The sequence below is a fragment of the Suncus etruscus genome, chromosome 9 (assembly GCF_024139225.1).
Source record: "Suncus etruscus isolate mSunEtr1 chromosome 9, mSunEtr1.pri.cur, whole genome shotgun sequence".
Classification (NCBI taxonomy): Eukaryota; Metazoa; Chordata; class Mammalia; order Eulipotyphla; family Soricidae; genus Suncus; species Suncus etruscus.
In genome coordinates, this window is record NC_064856.1 from 73,339,610 (window position 1) to 73,361,248 (window position 21,639).

The following is a 21,639-nucleotide window of genomic DNA, read 5'->3' on the forward strand; positions in this document are numbered from 1 at the left end:
CAAAAGTTTTAAATTGTACTTTTTAACCAGGGTATGTGATCAGAAATATTAAAATGATTGGGTGTTTAAATAAATTTCTGTTCTTTACTACTTATAAATCCATATTATGGAAATAGACAGTAGTGAATGGTGACAGATACTTTTAATATTTAATTACAAAACAGGCTGCCTAGCATTGGGAAAATGGATGAGGGAATGAAAGAAGTGGATTGGCAATGACATAGAGACAGTGGCAGATGATATTGGATAAATTGGTGGTGGTGAGATGCAGTAATTTTGTATGTCAATTTAATAAAGTTAGCACTGTTAAACATTACTGAATTAATTTAAAATATTAAAAAAAATTCCCCTTGCTTTTGGTTGTTGAGCCAGGGGTCACACAATTTGTTGTAGTTATCATATACCTTTGATGTCTATTTTTTTATAGCTTGTGGCAGCCCAGAGTTCCCAATAAATTAGAGTACAAATGGTGAAGGGGGAGTATCCTGTTTATGACTGAAACCCAACTATGAACATGCTTGTAATCATGGTGCTTAAATAAAGATTTGTATTTTAAAAAAGAGAAACCCGAAGAAATTAGCACAAATTGGTTACAAGTTGATAAAACTGAAAATAGCAGATTGTTTATGCATAAAATAAATAGAATTATAAACAGCCTAAAAACAATCCAAAAAAACCAAAAGCTCTCACTTATGATAAAGAATATAAGAAAGTTCCAGGGGTCAAATTCATATCCATATATATATCTGGATATGGATATGTATATATATACCAGCTAGACTTTTTTAATCTCTGTTTTAGAGTCTTGGGATTATCTTTGCTTAAGGCTGATATTTGACTTACTCTCATTGTAAATAAGCTTCACATTTACCTCTTAGAATTTTTTCCAACAAATTTTAATTTTTTAATCATTTTATTGACATAGTTTACTACTTTAGTTTAATTTTTACTAAAATATTGATGACTATCAAAAGGATTCAATATCCTAACAATAATTTTGTGATCTTTCCATTTTATTAAATAAATCTTTTTTTAAGCACCATGATTGCAAACATGCTTGTAGTTGGGTTTCAGTCATAAAAGAATAGCCCCCATTCACCAGTGCAACATTCCCACCACCAATGCCCTCCATCTCCCTCCTTCCCCACTCCCACCTGTATTCGAGACAGGCAGTCTACTTATGTCACTTATTAACATTGTCATGATAGTTGTTAGTGTAGTTATGAATTTTTCTATTTAGGAAGAGAACATACTCAGGGATAGAACTAGCTCTATGGTTTTCCTGGCTCTATGCTCAGAATTATTTCTGGTGATCTTGGGAAACCATATGTGTTGCTGAGGATAGAATTAGTGTCTGCTATGTACAATGCAAGCAATTTACTTCTATACTCTTTGTCCCTTGTTTTAGCATTTTATTAACAAAAACCAATCTATTCTATATGCATTACTAAATTACAACTGAAAGATAATTATTATAAATTTGATATATTTAATTTTGGAATTTTCCTAGATACAAGCCATTTAAGATGTAACATTTATATGTAATTTATCTTTACATCTGGTCATATATGTTATGTGTTTTCTTGTATATAACTTTGCATATGTACAATGTACATAAGAAAATTATTGCTATATTTTATCTTTAAAAATCTTTTTTAAAAAAACTTGAGTACATGCTTAACATCTATATATTTGAAAACATATACATTTATTTGTAAATAATTTTGTGAATTCTATTGTATTTCTGTAGTGTCAATTCATAAGTCCACTGGCAATATTCTTACTTTGCCCCTGCCCAATTCAATCAGCTATTTGGTAAACATTTTATTGATCCATGTAAAAACAATGGCACAGGGAGGAGACTTTGAACAGAATTCTTTTATTTTTGGTATTTGGCCACCAACTGCAGCACTCAAGGGTTATTCCTGGGTGTACACTCAAAAATCACTATTGGCAGGCTCAGGGGATCTTATGGTTTGCCTGGATGGAACCAAAGTAGGTCGCGTGTAAGGCACAAGCCCTACCTACTGTGCTATGCTCTGAACCCTAAACAGAAGTCTTAATAGCTTTATCCTGGCCTATTCTGCTTAGCTCATAATTATTAATATTGACTCTGGTAGGAGCCGGAGGGATAGCTCAGTGGTAGGGCGTTAGCCTTACATGCACTAACCTAGGACAGGCCACAGTTTGATTCCCCAGTGTCCCATATGGTCCTCCAAGCCAGGAGGGATTTCTGAGTGCATAGCAAGGAGTAACCTCTGTTACCTAGTGTGGCCCAAAAACAAAACAAACAAAAAAACTGACTCTGGTAATAACTTCCTTTCTGGAACTTTCTAACTAAAATTTTTATTTAGGTAACTATGTAGAAGTAGGTTTAAAAGTTATTTTGAGTCTTTGGGGTCTTCAAGTCCTTCAGAGCAAAGCAATTCACATGCCAAAGTGGCATATTTTGCAATTATGTGTTCCCTGCCCTAAATATTTAAATGAAAGAGAAAACTAACAGAAAGACGCAATGTAAGCTAGATAAATGAGTTATATATATTTATTACTTGGTATGAAAGAAGTCATGATTTGTTTATGGTACAGATTTTCATAGCTCTTTAATGCCAGGTAAGTTTTGTTTATAATTTACCTGACGTTCTATGCTTCTTCATAAACCTATTATTGACATGAGGTCACTAAAGCATTTTGTTGAAAATATTTATCACTTTGCCTTATGTTCCACTTTAGTAAGATTTCTTTGTTCTTTCAGAATCTGCCCTTGAAGAAAATCCCATGCAAATCCAGTGCACCCTCAGGCTCCTTTTTTGCCCGAGACAATACAGCAAATTTCTTGTCCTGGTGCCGAGATTTAGGGGTAGATGAAACCTGTCTATTTGAATCAGAAGGCTTGGGTATGTATTTACTTTAAATTCTAGCTGATAAAATGTTGTCATTTGTCAGAATAACTATGAATACTTTTTTAAACATAATGTTAGTTCATAGATTGTCAAATTGAAAATAGATATAGATTGTTGTAAACTTGAAGGTTAGTTCTAAATAAGTGTTTTGGAAGGTAGTAAAATGTAGATCCTCTTTTTTTATTCTCCTTGTAATAAATAAATAGGAACATAGGTTATATAAATTCCTTCTAAGATAAAATCACAGATTTAACGAAAAACTGTGATATTTGAGAAATTGTAGGTTTTAATGTTACCACCATAATCTCAACTGAACTAGAGGTTAGCTGTATGCTCCTGATATTCATATTATTCTTTTTGGTCTACAAAAATAGGAAGACATCAGTTTCCACAAATTGGTTGAAACTATTATTTAATAATTTTTTCGGTACATATTTTTTTATTTTTTTTATTTTTTCATTTTGGCCTCACGTGGTGACTTTCAAGGGTTACTCCTGGCTATGTACTCAGAAATCATTTCTGGTTTGGGGGACCATATGGGATGCAAGGGATGAGATCCAGGTCCTTCCTGGATCAGTCACGTGAAAAGCAAGTCCTCTACCACTGCACTATAGCAGGCAAACAAAAAACAATGAAGTAGCTGAAGGGGCTAAATTTATTAGTACTTAAATTAACGTGTGTTTTTATGTGGTTGAATTTTGTGTTTTATCTTGCAACTGAATTTTTAAAAACTTACTTTCAGGCTATAGGCCATATTTTGTATTTTCTTGGAAGATGGTGTACTTCATGACAAAATTTTTATTTGATATCATTTAATATTTTAATGACTTAAACCAGGCCTCACCCCAGAAGAAATCTATGAGGAGAATGTTGAAATTAAAGTTTTATTCTAGTGAAATGAAACTGAATTAAGAAAAGGGGTACACAGGAGTAAAAAAAAAAGTATAAATTCTTTGCCTGCAGCATAAGAAAATAGTTACACAAGTTATATAATACCAAATAACATTTCAGTAAGCTAAGCATCCTTCAGAAAGAACAAGTATACAAATTGTCTTCCAAAGCAATCAGAATATCCTTTGCCTGAGGACTCACTAAACAATACTCCCCTGTGAATCTAGAAAATTGATGGTAAAGATGAAAATCCTGTTCTATTGGCTTAAGGAAATTTGTATTTGTAATAAGAGTTGATGTTATATGAGAAAGAATGCCCTCAAATTTCTGAGAATTCTCTCAGCAGAGGCAACAATAACATGAATTTAGACTAAAAGAACATTTTATAACAAGAAAAACAGTAATTGCAAAATTGCATACTCTATCAGATAGCTTGTGTATAAGAGCTTGAATGTTCTTAAACATGTAGTTGTTTTAAAATAATAAATTTGGTAGATGATATATGAATATGTTTATGCTCTTTTATAAACCCATTGGTAATTTTATAATCAGGCTTTCGATTTTATGTTTGTAGGGCACTATATGAATAAAAGATTATATAAAAGGAGAGTAGGGAATAATTTGTAAAGAAAAAAATTAAAGATCATGTAAATATCTATTTATACATGCTCATATAGTCAAAACTTGGCCACATGTACTCACTTCAGAGGTAGACAAAATCATGATTTAAAATTCTGTTTTAAAATTTTCAATATTTTTATAGAATTGATATATAGAGAAACTCCTCTTTTCTTTCTTAATTTATGTGTTTTTATTAAAATATTTTTTCATCAGTGGTATCCTTGATTTCTATAAGCCATGAATGTAAATATGATCTTGTCACAATATTATCATTGTCCTTGAGCTTTGTTATTTTACTATTAAAACATTTATTTGATATTTAATAAAGGGTCATTATAACTCTAAACTATCCTGGAGTAAATATTAGAACATTTTATATTTAATAATAGTATTTTAATTGTATGTTATAAAGATATGTTTTATTAATTTCTAATATTGATATTTAAATATTAGGAGATTTAATGGTCACTGAATACATTGTACCTATTTTTTATGAATTTTAAATCCCTATTTAGGTTATCAGTAAGATCCACACAACTTATACAATGGTTGATATATAAATATATATTCTGTAGCATATATATATATATATATATAAATTATGTCAAAAGGAATTTTGAGATAGCCTAGTTCATCACTATCTTTGAAAATAAAATGAAAAAAATCCATAAATTACATATAACTATCAAATATTTTGTTAGTATTTTATTTTTATTATATTCTGTAACAATGTAAGATTTGTAAAAAATATTATTTGTAACAAACAATGGTCAAAGGCAACAGATCTTAAGAAATAGTCTACATATCGGAGTTTAATAAGGATGAGGATTTTGGGAATGGCTGTGAAGAAACCCTAAAATAATAATGGGGAAGAAGAAATATTGTATGCTTGAAACCCTAATGTTAATAGTATTCTAAAATCATAGTGCTTCAGATAAAAATAAAATAATAAATCTTGGAGAACTAGTGCAACAGATAAGTAATTTACCCAGCATGTAGTTGGACTGAATTTGTTCCCAAGCACCACTTTATTATCCCCTATGCACTGCCAGGTGTGATCACTGAGCAAGGACAGAAGTAAGCTCTGAATATCTTTAGGTGTGGCTGCAAAGCAAAATAAGAGAAAATTAAAAATATTTTAAAAGTTATAATAAATAAAATGTACTTACTACTTTTGAAAGTTATTTTCCCTACTTATCCAAGTACCAAACAAATAAACTTCCTAATTTTATTCTCGATGAAAAATAATTTAAGTGCCTACTGCTTATTATAGGACATAGGAATAATGCTATGAAGGCCTCATGAAGATGAGAAAAAAAAATGAAGCGAATATGTCATTGACTTTAAGATTATTCAAAAATGAAATAGCTGGTCCTTAGATGTTAATGATTATAAGTAAAAAGGACAAAGAGAAATTCCATTTACTCAACTAAGAGTCTTTTTTTTTTGATTCTTATTTATTGTGGAGGAGAATGCAATGGAGTCATTGCTGATGACCTGCGTTCTGTACTTGCAGAGCTGACTTTCTTACAACAATACCTCTGTGTACTCTGTTTGATGTCTTTTAACACTTTACTATTGAAAGAGTATTTAGGGCAAGGTTTTTCCCTTTTACCTGCCTCAAGATTTCATTTCAGTTGCATACAGGATAAAGAGCAACCTTTGTGTCTTTGTGTTCTGACTAGAAAATACAATGAAAAGATGCTCTGATGAAGGGGAAAAATCTGTTTGAATGAATGATAAAGTAGATCACTGTACTGTCAGTGCATCAAGAGAGTCTTGTCTTTGGCTGTTCAAAGGTCTTTGCCTGCATAAAACATTCTTATCTTGGTGACAACCGATATGTTGCCATGCTTCTTTTTCATTTCTTTCTTTCTTCTTCTTCTTCTTTTTTTTTTTTTTTGGTACAATTCTTTGTGAGAGGATCTTGATTCACAATTCACTCAACATGTTCTTTTCCACAACATCTAATGACAAGAAATCTCAGTGGGAGGGAGTGGGAAGGTGTTCCAGGGTTGAAATAGAGTATGCATTACTTTTTTTCCATATGCTTCATTCAAACATTTTGAATTTTTTTGATTTTTGGCAGATAATATTCTATGCTACAGGATATTGTACATTTATGAAGACCCCCAATGGTATAAAAACAAGCATATAAAATATTAGGCAAAGATCATCAACAGTGTTTTCATCTAAGACATAAAAATCCAATAAAAATGTTAAAATTTTTAGTAATAATGTACAGACAAATTAAACCTAAATAAGTAAAGCAATAAAGTTATTCACCACTAAATATAAGAGCATTTTTTCCATTTTTTGGAGAAATTTAAAAATATGTTTACTTTTGAAGAGAAAAAATTGGTATATTATGTTAGCTCAGAAGTACTTGTTATTTTGTCAATTTATGTTTTCAAAATTTTTCGAAACAAAGCAAGTAAGTAGTGATAGAAACTGAATACAATGCTACAATATTATTTTTGCTTTGTTTTGTTTTGGAGTGATGTTAAATGCTGCTTAGGAGTTATTTCTTGCTCTATACCAGGAGTTATTCTTGGATTTCTACTTAGGAATAACCCTAGAGGTGCTCTGGGAACCCTATGAGATGCTAAAGATTAAACTCAGGTTGGCTGCATACAAAAGAAACACCCTACCTATTGTACTATTGCTGGAACCCTAAAAAATTATTTTTCTGGTGAATAATACATATGAAAAACAAAATAACTATGATATCTTTAGAAATGTATACAAATTACAGTTCTTTTTGGTTGTTATGAACAAAATAATAACCAAAAATAACATTAATAATATTCCAAAGTTTTAATTATATGGAAAAATTATAACACACTACAATTTGAGCATTTTTTATCTAGTATAAAGATAAAAATGTTTAAACTCAAGAGGATAAAGGCTACAATACTATGACTAATAATAATTTTCTACTTTAATCCTCTATTAATAATCTTTAGTAGTGATCCAGGTATGCATGTAACCCAAAACATCAATATTGTCTTCATAATTATATTTTATTGCAAAGACTTGTATATAGTATTGTGCTAAAAATTTATATACAGGTATATGTATTAAAGGGTATTTTGGTTTGTTGAGTTTAAGTTAACATTTATAGTGCTTATGGAATTTATACTTTTGTAGGAATAGATAATATACTATTCAGTGGCTACAAAAATATATTTAATTTAATTTTATTTAAAGGCCACATCTGGTAGTGCTCAGGGCTGACTCCTGGCTCTGTACTCAAGAATTAAATCATAGGCTTGCCTGGGGATTATGTAGAGATGCTAGAAATTAATCCCAAATTGGCCTAGTGCAAGGCATGTTCTTTACCCTATATACTATCACTCTGACCACTAAAACAAAGTATATTTAAACTTTAAAGTTATACCTGCAATTATCACTCACAATGCTCTCTATTTAGGCTATATTAGTAAATCAGTGACCAGAATAGAATTTGTGTATTATGTTTTTATATATTAGTTACAGTAATTTCTTTAAAAAATATTGATGATTGTTCTTTAGGTTGAAAAGATGAACACATCACAACATTTTCCCTAGATTTAGAAGCATGTAATCAACTAATTGAAAACAATATTCCCTCAATAACTATATTAAGATAAATACATTTTCAAAAAATATGATTTATCTTCTATATATTTTTTATTTTGACTTCTAAAACTTATGTGTTTATATTTGTTTGTTTCTAAAATTTTAAAGAAGGTGTTTCCTTAAATAATTGATATTCTGGTATGGTGAACTATTATTTATAATTTTCTATAGCATTTTGACTTAGAAATTGTCAAGTTTTTCTTGACAATTTTCTCAGTCTTATTATTTTGCTTTAAACATTTTGGTGATCCTAAGATATTTTTTTTAAAGATGGTTGAAATACTATTAAAATGCACACATTTTTGCTTGCTATAATTGTGTCAATATCACTGTGTTATTGGATGATTATAGGATTTGGAATCCAGTGACTATTCTTCATCTATTTGTCTGAGAAAGAATCTACTCAGCAAGAAAAGGGTTTGCTATCTGCTGTGCTAGCATGCAATTGTGTGTGTTTTATTTTTTATTTTCTGTGTTTGTTTTTACTGTGTGGCACTGTCTTATTTTTATGCATGTCTCTGATAAATCGTTTTACAAAATTATTTAGTATTTGAACATTGGTCAGACAATATCTACCTGCAATAATTTTGCTATTGCTGCACTAAAAGTAAAAAGATCTTTGTGTGCCATTGTGTTGTTTCAGTTTGATACTAAAGTCATCTAATGCATTAGAAAAATCATATGCCTGAATTCCATTATATGATAAATCATCATCTTTAATTTTGTCTATTATGAAGGTTTTTATGAAGTGTATTTATATTAAATAAATTGTATAATTAAAGGTATTTATATGGTAGAAATATTGTTACTTTTTAATGTTAATGTAGTATCACAAATTCAATATCCTATTTTATATCGGGGTTATTAGTGTTCCCTTAGTTTCTTTTTCTAGATATCCCTGATATTTTTTACTTTGAATTTTGAAATGTCTAGATTTTTTAATCACTTATTTTTTTATCAACATCTTAATTGTTTCACTTTCAGCTCAGTCATAATCCAAATTTAGCCATTTTCCCAAAGCTAAAGAATATGTCAGCAAGTGCACTATAAAATCTGACAGAATTAATCATTTCTACAGAATTACACATATATCAAAGACTTGACAAAGTCAGGGTCAAATTAGAATAGTTGAAAAAAAAAGGAAGTTGAAGCTTTCCTTGAATCAAATTTTGCTTGCCATTTACAATAAATAATGACTGTGCACTTATTAATGGTGGTTTGGCAGTACACATATGCACTATATCTACTGTTCCAACAATCAGTTTTTATATATACAAATTAGGACCTAGAGAATTAATTAACTTGCCCAATGTTAAACTGTTCTCCATGGCTCTGCTAGGATATTAAGTGTCAGCTTCAAAGATAGATTCTATAGAATGTTATTTGTTGTTTGAGATCACTTTGGAAGTTCATATGGTTCTTTAAAGTACATGGAACATGAAAATAAGAAAAAAATTAAAGCAAAGTAAGTCCCTAGCCTCCTAATGCTATTCTGACTGATAGTCATTTAAACCATTAGTTTGACATAAAGTCAGGTGACAGAGAAAGAACATTTGCTCCAGGTCATTTCTTGACTTAGTGGCCAAAGCAAAAAATTGCTTAATGATTTATATGTTCTCATTACTGTTAAGATTATGAATGGATTCTCTTTATTTATACGTTTTTTATGTCATGTTTTGTTTTAAATGTAATTATACAAAAATTTCGGGCATATAAGGAAGTTGTGAAATTCTTTCTTAGCTGCCTAAATAAATTCTTGATATCCCAGTCAAGACTTAGGGAACCTATATTTCTATGTTATTATTAATTGTAAGTGAACTTTTAACTCAGTTTTTTTTTGTTTGTTTTTGGGTCACACTCAGCAGTGCTCAGGGGTTCCTCCTGACTCTACGCTCAGAAATCGCTCCTGGCAGACTCGGGGGACCATATGGAATGCTGGGATTTGAACCACTATCCTTCTGCATACAAGGCAAAAGCCTTACCTCCATGCTTTCTCTCCGACCTTTTTTTTTTTTTTTTTTGAGTCACACTTGGCAGCGTTCAGGGGTTACTCCTGGCTCTATGCTCAGAAATCGCTCCTGGCAGGCTCAGGGGACCATATGGAATGCTGGGATTCGAACCACCAACCCTCTGCATGAAAGGCAAACGCCTTACCTCCATGCTATCTCTCCACCCCCTCTCCGGGACTTTTAACTCAGATTTTTATGCATGCAACTTACTGGAAGTGACATGATATAATAAGATTATAGTGACTATAACTTCAGTTTTGGGGAACTATTTTCTTGTGCTTTGCAGATTCTAGCAGGAGAAAAATGTGCATTTCTGTTTTCTTATTTATTCTGTTATCCTTATTTCTATTAAGGATCAACAAATGCAGAAATCATTTCTCTTTCATCAATTGCATGATCATCAAACAGTTATCCCAAATGTCTGCCAAACTTCATGTGCCAATGCACATTTAATATTTTAAAAAATAGGCATAGGACTTATAACTGGCATTTATGTGATAATCACTAACTAATATGATTCTTTTCAAACTTTATTGCATAGTCATCACCTGGATAATTTGCTAGACAAAGTTTGTGATCAAGAAATATGGAATAGGATCAAATTATCTACATTTCTCTCAAATTTCCAGGTGCTGACAGTACTACATATTTGTGGTCTACACTTAAGCAAGTTGCACTTAGATTGTTTACCTCATATCAAGTACTCTAAAATTATAAAATTATCTTTACGGTAAGGAAGAACAAACCATGAAGGCAAGACAGCTGTTTAAATAATAAAATTATGGAGCTTAGCCTGAAGATGCAGTAAAATAGAATCCAGATCTGACTTCTACTTTACTATATTTTACTTCTAATGTATTCTGCCCATCAGAATTTGCCACTTTCTGAAGTAGGCACTCACTCATTTATAACATTTTGCAATTAAACAATATTCCATAATTAAAGCCTTTCCACAATGTCTTTCTAAATCAATGTCTTTCTAAATCTAAATCCAAAAGCTTTTTTTCTTCAAAACTAACCCAAATAGTATAGTCTCTAATGTAAAAAATTAAATGAACAACATAATTTCATTTTGCCCAACTGTTATAGCTTAATATACTTAGCTAAAATATACGTTTATGGTTTAATGTGTTTTATCCTTGCAGATTCTGTGACATTGAAACGCCATCATTTTCTTTCTTACTAGAAGACCTCATTTTCTATTCCTGGCACTAGCAGCATTCCATTTGACATTTGATACACAGGAGATTTTAATAGAATCTAGGTTATAAGATTGGGTCTCTTGCCACATATTTTTGAATAAGGATCTGTGTTCATTTTCCCAGAGGTTTTCTGCATTAGACATTATTCTTTGGCTGATTTTGATTATTTAAAAAGAAGGTTACAATGATAAAACCATTTGCATAATAATAACCATTGACTAGAAGGTTTTTCTTTGTTTTAAATGGCATTACTTCTGAGGAAGAAAAGAAGTTTCCTCTTCTACTACCCTAGGACCATATTGATGCTACAATGCAAGAATGAAAAGACTGTTACCTATGACAAAATTTCATTATAGTAGAAGATTCCTTATACTTTAAAATAAATAAGTCAGTAGTGATTTTGATATGAATATAACATTCATTTAATTTAAGCATGCATTTACTCTTCTAATATATGAAAATTTATACTGACAGATATAATATATTATAAATATTCATGATGCATGTGTAACAATAGGATAATTCTAAATTATACATATATAATAATAAAATTATATTTGATTTGAGTTATTTTACTACTTAATATAGTGAATACCATATGATATAAAAATGTATCAAAATTAAATTATGTGTAGAAAAGGTAAGTGAATTAATATTGAGTAGTGAAAATGAAATAATCTTTATAAAAATAACTTGTTTTTTATTGGTAGAGGGCACAGGCAGTGGTTCTCCTGACAGGCTAGCTAGAGGGACCATATACAGTGCCTGGTATCTAACTAGGTCAATGACAAGCAAGGAAATTATCCTTTCTACATGAAGTACTATTGCTTAGCCCCCTTAGAAATGATTTATAGGGGCCAGGAGAGATAGCACAGCGGCATTTGCCTTGCAAGCAGCCGATCCAGGACCAAAGGTGGTTGGTTCGAATCCCGGTGTCCCATATGGTCCCCAGTGCCTGCAAGGAGCTATTTCTGAGCAGACAGCCAGGAGTAACCCCTGAGCACCGCCGGGTGTGGCCCAAAAACCAAAAAAAAAAAAAAAAAAAAAAAGAAATGATTCATAACAGCAACAACAACAAAAAGAAATAATTCATAACAGCAACAACAAAGTGTGTCCTGTTGTTGTTGCTGTTACGAATCTTTTTTTTTTTTTTTTTTTTTTTTTTGGTTTTTGGGTTACACCCGGCGGTGCTCAGGGGTTACTCCTGGCTGTCTGCTCAGAAATAGATCCTGGCAGGCACGGGGGACCATATGGGACACTGGGATCCTACTACTACTACTACTGTGCCTAAAGAAATAATATCATTTAGTATTCACAAATTTATATTATGAATTCTGCACTTTTGCTTTCTCTCAGAAAAAAATTAAATTTTATATTTTATTGACTTTCTAACAATAGCAATAATTATTAGGAGGAGTATTCCATACCAAGATACCATGGCACTAGATTATTTGTATCATTTAACTTCAGTTTATAATTTATCATAGAGTAAAATCCAAAAAGCTTGTAGGTATACTGTAGACATTATTTTAAGACTTGGGAATTTAATTTTATAGCTATAAATATTTTCTTTTATAATAAGTAAACACTTTACTTATTTAAATTATTTTATTTTCTAAATATATTAGGTAAAATTTTAGTCTTAGGTTTGTTCTCACCCACTTATCACCAAACAATTATTTCACAATATTTGCTTTGTGATATCAAGCATTGTGTTATATTAGCTACCTTTAAATTTTCTCTCATTTATTGGTTAACAGATTGATTTATTTTCTGCCTATTATAGAAATATGCATATTTTTATGCCTGATATGCTTAATATTTTTTACTTTATAAAATTTGAATCACTATGAGATACAGTTACAAAGGTGTTCATGATTGAATTTCAGTTATACAATGTCCAACACTCAATCCTTCCCTGGTGCATATTTCCCTCCAGGAATCTTCCAAGTTTGCCCTCCCCTGGCCTCCTCCCTACCTGCCTTTATGGCCTTTATGGCGGATATTTTTTGTTTATCTCTTACTTTCTCATTTTCTCTTTTTTTTAAATATATATATAAACAAACAAAATATATATATTTTTTTTGTTTGTTTGTTTTTCGGGCCACACCCATTTGATGCTCAGGGGTTACTCCTGGCTAAGCGCTTAGAAATTGCCCCTGGTTTGGGGGAACCATATGGAATGCCAGAGGATCAAACCGCAGTCCTTCCTTTGCTAGCGCTTGCAAGGCAGACACTTTACCTCAAGCGCCACCTCTCCAGCCCCACTTCCTCACTTTCTTACTTTCTCTCTTCCTTCGTTTATCTTTTAGACACTTTTCTTTTGCAATATTGTTACTGAAGGCAAATCACAGATATCACTTTACTTCTTTTGAGCATCCAGTTCCTTTCCAGAGTGATGATTCCCAAATATTATTGTCATAGGGGTCACTTCTCTGCCCTTACTGCACTCCCCTGGTCTTTGTGGCATGCTTTCTATCATGGACAGGTCCTCCTAGTCCTCATCTCTGTTGTCTTTTGGTATTATTACCAAAAGTAATAATGTGATTATATGTCTATGCCTCTCCCTCTGATTCATTTCATTCAGCATAATATGCTCCATATCCATCCATGTGTAAGCAAATTTCATTACTCTAATTTTCCTAACAACTAATCTCATTTCATTGTGTAGATGTATCACCACTTCCTTATCCACTAACCTGTTCTCAGCTACTTAAATTGTTTCAGATTCTGGCAATTGTGAATATTATATTGTAATGAACATTATTTTAAAAGATTAAAGATTATATATAAACAGACAGTAAATTTGTGTTTGTTTAAAGATAAGTAAAATCATTTATATTTTTTAAAACAGCATTTTACTGTTAGCAACACATTGCTAATAAATTCAATTCAGCTGTCAGAAAATCGAGTACTGGCACTCTTGTAATCTATAGATTTCTTAAAATTTTTTATATTAAGAAAATAAAATAATTCTGAGAAGTTAAAATATAAAATTCTATACTTAAGAATTAGACGTTTTGTTGTACAAGGACTTTTTATTTTTAATGTCTTTACTTATCTTAAAATAATCATTATTACTTATACTTATAAACCTTTGTAAAAACAAATTTGACTTTACCATTTAGGATTTCACTTGATATCTTTGTGGATAACAAAGGAATGTGCTGGATGATTTATATTATATCCACTGTAATAAAATCAAAAGTCACTGATAAAAGTAAAGTCAAATTCTTATTTTATTTATTTTTAAAATTATTTATTTTTAAATTGTAATATTAGCTGCATTGTTTTAAGTTTACCTTTTCAATATTTTTATTCATATAATAATAAAATTTGTATTTCTTATTGTCTTACTAACTTGGAGCTAATTGCAGAAAATAATTATAGCTAGAGATTTAAGCAGTGCAAGATTTCCTGAGCCGTGTCCTTGGAGAAAAAGATTAAACAAAGCTTTTGAAAACTGTTTTACAACATCAATAGAGAGAAGCAGAATTGTTTCTGGTAATAACAGAAACAAGACTAGTGCATTTAACTGGGAACCTAATTGTGAGGGATCATTTTCATTTTATTATTTAAATGGTTTACCATTCTTTAAATATAAAGGTGCCTACTTTTGCGTTGTTTTTCAGTTCTCCACAAGCAACCAAGAGAAGTGTGTCTCTGTTTGCTAGAGCTTGGCCGAATTGCAGCCAGGTAGGTCTGTCAGGCACTATAACTGTCAAAATATAAAACATCTTAATTCCATGCAACTAAGAAGCTTGTTGATGTTTTACAGAAGACATAATCATGGCATTTAGAGCTTCTCATAGTCTTATGAATCTCAGTCAAAGAATACTGAAGGAAAGATATAAATGTTGAGAAAGTTTTGATATGTTTCCCTCAGGGTCTAAATATACTTTTTCAAGTTGATATCATATTAACCAGTAACAATGTGAAATCTAACTCTACATAAATTGGTGAAGAGGATCTAAAGATAGAAGATTAGAAGATATGTGCTTGTCTTACATGAGACTTAACCTTGTTCAACATCTAGCACCACATATGGTTCTCGAATAACAGCCAAGAGTGTCTTAGCACAGAGTCAGGAGTAAGCCCTGAGAACAACCAAGTATGATCCCCTTCTAAAATATTATTCAAGTAAAAGTTATTTGAAAAATACAAGAAAAGTAAATGTAAAAAGAAAATATTTATATAAACTAATTAAAGGAAGTGGTTGAAAATGTGCTGGTAATGAGAAAAGCTTATATATTGTTTAATCAGTAGTAACTCTAGGTCTTTAAACTACCACAGTCACAGTCAACATAGTCCTTCAGCCATGAATTCTACTTTACACAGTAATTACATACAAGAAAATTGGCATAATTAAAAGATATAAAATTACATAAGACTATTTAAAAAGAAGTGGAAAAATAAATTTTAAACCATTAGAGATTTCTTTTTCCCCACACCTTTCTCAGATATTGTATGAAGGCCACACAATATTATTATTAAATCAAAACAAGTTAAATAGATCAAACATTTAAATATAAAGGTCTACTTTTTAACTTAATCAAAGTGCAATTATGCTAACAGCAACCCAATAAACCTAATATTAACCACTCTAGCCCTGTAGGAAAGAATGTTTTAAAAAAAAAAGAGAGAGAGAGAAAATTATTCCCCCCATTTAATTATGCTCTTACATTTTCTTTAGATATGCTAAACTCACATATACTTACTTTTATGCTTGCTCCTTTCCTATTCCTTTTTAGGGGACTTCATAGATTAATAAGTTAACACAGCTTTAATCAAAATTGAGAGCTATTTGGGGGAAGCACTTAGCAAGCACCGTACTTATTTGCACACATGGAGATAAGTTTTGAAGGTTACAAAGTTTTCAATGCAATTATATGATTTTGTGGATATTTCTTAAGTCGCTGATATATAGCTAATCATAAACATTTCTCAGAATCACATAAATATCATCTTATAACTGTCAGCTTCACTTTGGAAATGATCCACAAAATGTTTCTGATTCTCTGCCATGTTCCTTGCCTGGGACCACCCAGCAAAGCTCCTTTGAGAACTGCGGACTCCTCTGAGTTCTGAGATGGGAGAGTGAAACCACTTATTTTTGTTCACATGGGTATAATTTCTTTCAATTTTCAGCTAATAGAGCTATCATCACTGGAGAGTGAAATCTCTATTTAAATATTTCAAAGACTTTGTCAGTTTTTCAACCTAAAATATGCATATTTTCATTCTCTAAAATAAAGAACACAGAAAAATAAATCATAAAATTCTTAAAGATCGTTTTTAATGGCATTTATTTGCGATTTACTGCTAAAATAATAACATGAACTCACCTACATATAAATTGTAACTTATTAAAGATTATGTTAAAGTAACATTAAGTGACTATCTTAAAAATAACAGTTAGGAATTATATATATTTTTATATTTTTAGTTTTGAGTAGCTCTATGATTTTGAATTACATTTATAAACAATTAAGAAATATATTTGATTATTTGTGTCTATTACTGGAATCTACACCTTAATAAAGTATCACTTAAACTAAAAATATTCTTTTTTATGGATTATTAGTTAATGCATATAACTTGAAATATTTGAAACTAATAGTTCAGAGTATTACATGTTTGCAAATTTTCTTTCCAACCCAAATTATAAAAGGGGCTTGTTAGATAGTCTAGAAAATAAAGCATTTGTTTTGTAAGCAGCCACACCATGTGTTTGAGATCCCCTGCTCCACATCACGTTTCCTGACATCATCAGAACTTAGTCTTCAGACAAAAGAAACAAATAAACAAAGCACAAAATAATCTTTCTTATTTATTTATTTATTTATTTATTTTGACTTCTTTTTTGGTGTAGATATTGAAGTTGATGTCTCCAATTTTATTTATTTTTTATTTTATTTTATATCTTTTTTTAATTTTTGCGCTCCGGCATGGTTTATGTGGTGCTTGTCTTTATTACTGTAGTGCTCACTGGATATTTTATTTTATATTTCTTTTTGTATTATTGTGGTGTTTCAATTCCTTTTTTTTCTGTCCTCTCTCAAACTGAGGTTGAGAGCCTCTAGAAGGACTCCGCCCATTTCTGGCTTATTTGATTTTTACCCCACTTTATTGCTTTTTTTTTCTTCAAACAGCACCACATAACTTGAACTATCTAGTGCCGCCTCTCAAATAGAGGGGGAAATAAGGAAGGGTACCAGGACCAAACATATATATGATCACTAAGTAGTAAGCTAGACACAGATGGACCACTTATTCTAGCAGCCCCGGGGGGTGAGGGTGGGGATATGGGATGCAAGATGGGAACATGGGTAGGGGGAGGACAAATTTGGTGATGGAAATTCCCGATTCAATGTTAATGTGTACCTAAAATATTACTGTGAAAGATATGTAAGTCAATATATATGTATATATACATATACATGTGTATATATATATATATATATGTAAGAATTTAGTCCTGAGTTCTACAAGCAGAAATGATTCTGATCAATCATCAGGCATGCTGCCCTAAAACAGAATAGCAAACAAATATAAATATATTTTCAAATTTTCAGGAAGCATCACCCCTAAGCAGTGTTCAAAGCATATGGGTCACAGCATTCCTGTTTGACCATGATGTGCTTGCCAGTTCAGTCACTGCAGCCATGTTTGACTTTGATATGCTTGCCAGTTCAGTGCTCCAGCCTAGATATGGTGTTAGTTGGGCACAAAAGTATCAGAAGAACCATCACCACCTCAGTGACATTTGGAATTCATCAGGTGCATAACAAGCAGTGATAAGAGGCCTATGTGATGTCAGGGATCAATGTTGGACCCTAAAACAATAGCAGGCATGCAATCTATCTTGCTTTGAGTTAGTTCTAAAGCCCTTTAAAATTATTCAAAACAGAAGATAAAAGAGTCAAAAATCATATAGTGGGCCCGGAGATAGCACAGCGGTGTTTGCCTTGCAAACAGCTGATCCAGGACCTAAGGTGGTTGGTTTGAATCCCGGTGTCCCATATGGTCCCTCGTGCCTGCCAGGAGCTATTTCTGAGCAGACATCCAGGAATAACCCCTGAGCACCGCTGGGTGTGGCCCAAAAACCAAAAAAAAATCATATAGTAAAAATTTATAACTATTACATACATGCCTTAAAAAGGGAAAATATTCAAAATGTGTTCCTCTAACTGTAGTAAAATAGGTCCAGATGTCATTGATTTGAAAATTGTAGTCTACTAAGTAGTTTGTATGAATAATTCAGAGCTTAGTTGGCGATCAGTTACATAGTCTAAACCAATCTGAAAAATTTTGTCAAGTACCAGAAAATGATAAATTCATTTCTAAAATATCATCATAAAATCATTAACTATAAAACCCTTTTTCTAGAACTTTTCATGTAATGAAATCAAAAGCAAATGCCACCTGTTTAGTGTCCGCCTTAACTTCAAATTATTGGCATGTACAGATGGGAGGATTTGGTTTTAATTTATTCAGCCTCTTACTATTTTAACTTGACCCTTATTCAGTTTGAATATAACAGGTGTTTTATCTCAAAACTTCATAATCTTCTTAGAAAGAGTAGATAACAGTATAAATTTGTGAAAACCTTACTATGGACAACACAGAAATGTCCATTAGTATAATCATGTAAATCAGAATAAAGCAGTCTTTGAGGAGCATAAAAAAAACCTAGATGGTGATTAAATTGGTTTGCACATGTAGGCTTCCAATCCAAGTGAATTTTGTAATTTACAGCTCGTTGACATCTCCAGACAGACAGGAAGCCAATGAATTGTATTTAAGTGTGCATTTCATGACTGGCTGACTGTACTTTAGGCAGTTAGGAGAATTCAAAAGCCAACATAAGCAGAGATTTGGAACTTAAAGCCAATTTTCTCTGCTTAGTAGAATGGCCAATTTTCAGCATTTCCAGATAAAGAAAATACTCCAGGGCAAGGTGTTATATATGAGACTTCGTTATCAATGTCACTCAAAGTATGTCCACTGAGTTTATCACATCAAGAAGTGCTTGTGTTATTCTTTTTTTTTTATTTTGCTATTGTTTCATTTTGTGCAAGAAAACCAAAACAAATTATGCCTTTGTTCCTGAAATATGATGGCCTTCTCTACTTATTATCACAAACACTAATTTGCATTTGGCCTGATTGAAAATTTCAAATATGGTGTTTTCACTTACCTATTTTTAATTAACTGTAATTGGTTAAAGTCCTCTAGCTTCACGCTACCAGTTGTTGTTTTTTTTTTTTCTCATAATAACTATAAACATGAATCTAAAATGTTATATATGTTTCTGGAACTAAGAATTTAAAGAAATCTGGTGTGATTGAAAAGGTTGCCTACTGCATTTTATTTTATTATTTTATTTATTTATTTATTTTTATCAATGAAACTCAGAATGTGCTTCTAGCAATGTGGGTCTGATGACTCAGCTTTAGGGTCATATCATGCAGTACCACTGGCCTCAGTGGTACTCAAGGCTACCAGTGCCAGCAGTTCTTCCTCAATAATTTTTTAAAGTTGGTAGATCTCTCCTGAAACTAGGATTTTCTCTGTGTACATATGTTTTAGCTCAATACCAATGCAGTGAGTTGCACCTACTGCATTTTATAAGGTGAGTTGGTAGCAAAAGGAAATTTAAAATATCACTGCTTCTCCAAACCCAAAACTAAAGTTTTATGTGTGCTAATATAATTGAACTATTTTTGTTTATACTTATCATGTTAGTATGTGTTCATATGTGTGTGTGTGTCTTTAGCTTTTAGTAGATACATGGGTTTTTGTTTTTATTTTTGTTTTTGTTTTTTTTTGGCTTAAAAGGATGAGAATATTAGGGAGTTTAATGTCTCTAATAAAAGGCGATAATTTGTACCTCTGATGTTTATGGAACTGAGGTGAGTGGTTTTTTGTGTTATAATGTATTGATCTATGTCTTTTTAACAGGTATGGTGTGGAACCTCCTGGTTTAATAAAGTTAGAAAAAGAGATTGAACAAGAAGAAACACTTTCTGCCCCTTCTCCTTCACCTTCTCCTTCATCAAAATCTTCTGGAAAAAAGAGTACAGGGAACTTACTGGATGATGCTGTGAGTGAAATTGGTCACTTGTTTTTTTTTAATCAGCATTTAGTCTGCTTTGAACTTCAAAACTCATCTTGTCAACATCCTTAGCTGTCTGATCTTAAACTCTTTCAATTTTAATAGATTTCATTTCAAAATTCTATGAAAAATATTCATTGCCTTATAACTCATTCTTAGATTCTTTTTCATAATAATAATTTTTTTGTTTGTTTTTGGTTTTGGTTCAAACCTGGCGGCGCTCAGGGGTTACTCCTGGCTATCTGCTCAGAAATCGCTGCTGGTAGGCACGGGGGACCATATGGGATGCCGGGATTCGAACCATATTAGGTCCTGGATCGGCTGCTTGCAAGGCAAACACCGCTGTGCTATCTCTCTGACCCCTTTATAATAATTTTTATTTTGACCAAGGTGGATTACAAATCTTTCACAGTAATATTTTAGGTACATAGTGGCATTGAATCAGAGGCATTTCCACCACCAATGTCCTCCCTCCACCCCTGTTCCCTTCATGCACCCCCCCCCCACAGCTGGTAGTATAAGTGGTCCCTTCTGTGTCTAACTTGTTGTAGATTGGGTATAAATTCTGGTGTCATTAGCTTTGGATTTGGTGTTTACGCCTGATCATTTTTTGTTTCTACTTAATATTTATACGGCTGTTTTGTCTTGGTACCATCCATTATTTCCCTCTCAATTTGTGAGGCTGAACAAGATGGCTCAAGTTATGTGGTTCTGTTTGAAGAAAAGAAAAAAATAAAATGGGGAAAAAATAAAACAAGCAAAAAATGGGAGGAGTCCTTCTAAGAGAAGAAAGGGGAAAAGGAAGAAAAACAACAATACAAAATAATTAAACAAACAAAAAAAGCAAATAGAAGCACAGCAATAAAGATAACAGCCACACAATAACCACAGTCTGGAAATAAAAACAAAACAAAGCACAAAAATATGAAGAAAAAAAAAGAAAAAAAAGAATAAAACAGAAAAAAGAACAACAATATCAAAACCAAAAAATTAATCTGTGCTTTTTTTTTTGCATAGGCACAATAAATATTGGGGAGATTAAAAAGGGAATTCCCTTAACCTAAGAGATACAGGGTTTCTCCTCCCTTGAAATACTGTCATTCTTAGATTCTTAACTATGCACTTATTTAAGATAAACTTATCATATGGAGCCTGAGCAATGGTGCAGCGGTTTGCCTTGCATGCAGCTGACCCAGGGTGGACAGAGGTTTGATTCCCTGGTTCTCATATGGTTTCCCAAGCCAGGAGTGATTTCTGAGTGCCTAGCCAGGAGTAAT

At 31.8% G+C, this 21,639-nt stretch overlaps 1 protein-coding gene across 1 annotated transcript in view; it reads left to right on the top strand.

The window, feature by feature from the left end:
• GAS2 (growth arrest specific 2) overlaps nt 1–21,639 on the top strand; it is a 153,549-nt gene that overhangs the window by 61,135 nt on the left and 70,775 nt on the right. Inside the window, exons 4-6 of the mRNA XM_049781071.1 lie at nt 2,753–2,894; nt 14,877–14,940; nt 20,209–20,350. Of these exons, the coding sequence (XP_049637028.1) occupies nt 2,753–2,894; nt 14,877–14,940; nt 20,209–20,350 (348 nt within the window). The remainder of the gene's footprint in view (nt 1–2,752; nt 2,895–14,876; nt 14,941–20,208; nt 20,351–21,639) is intronic.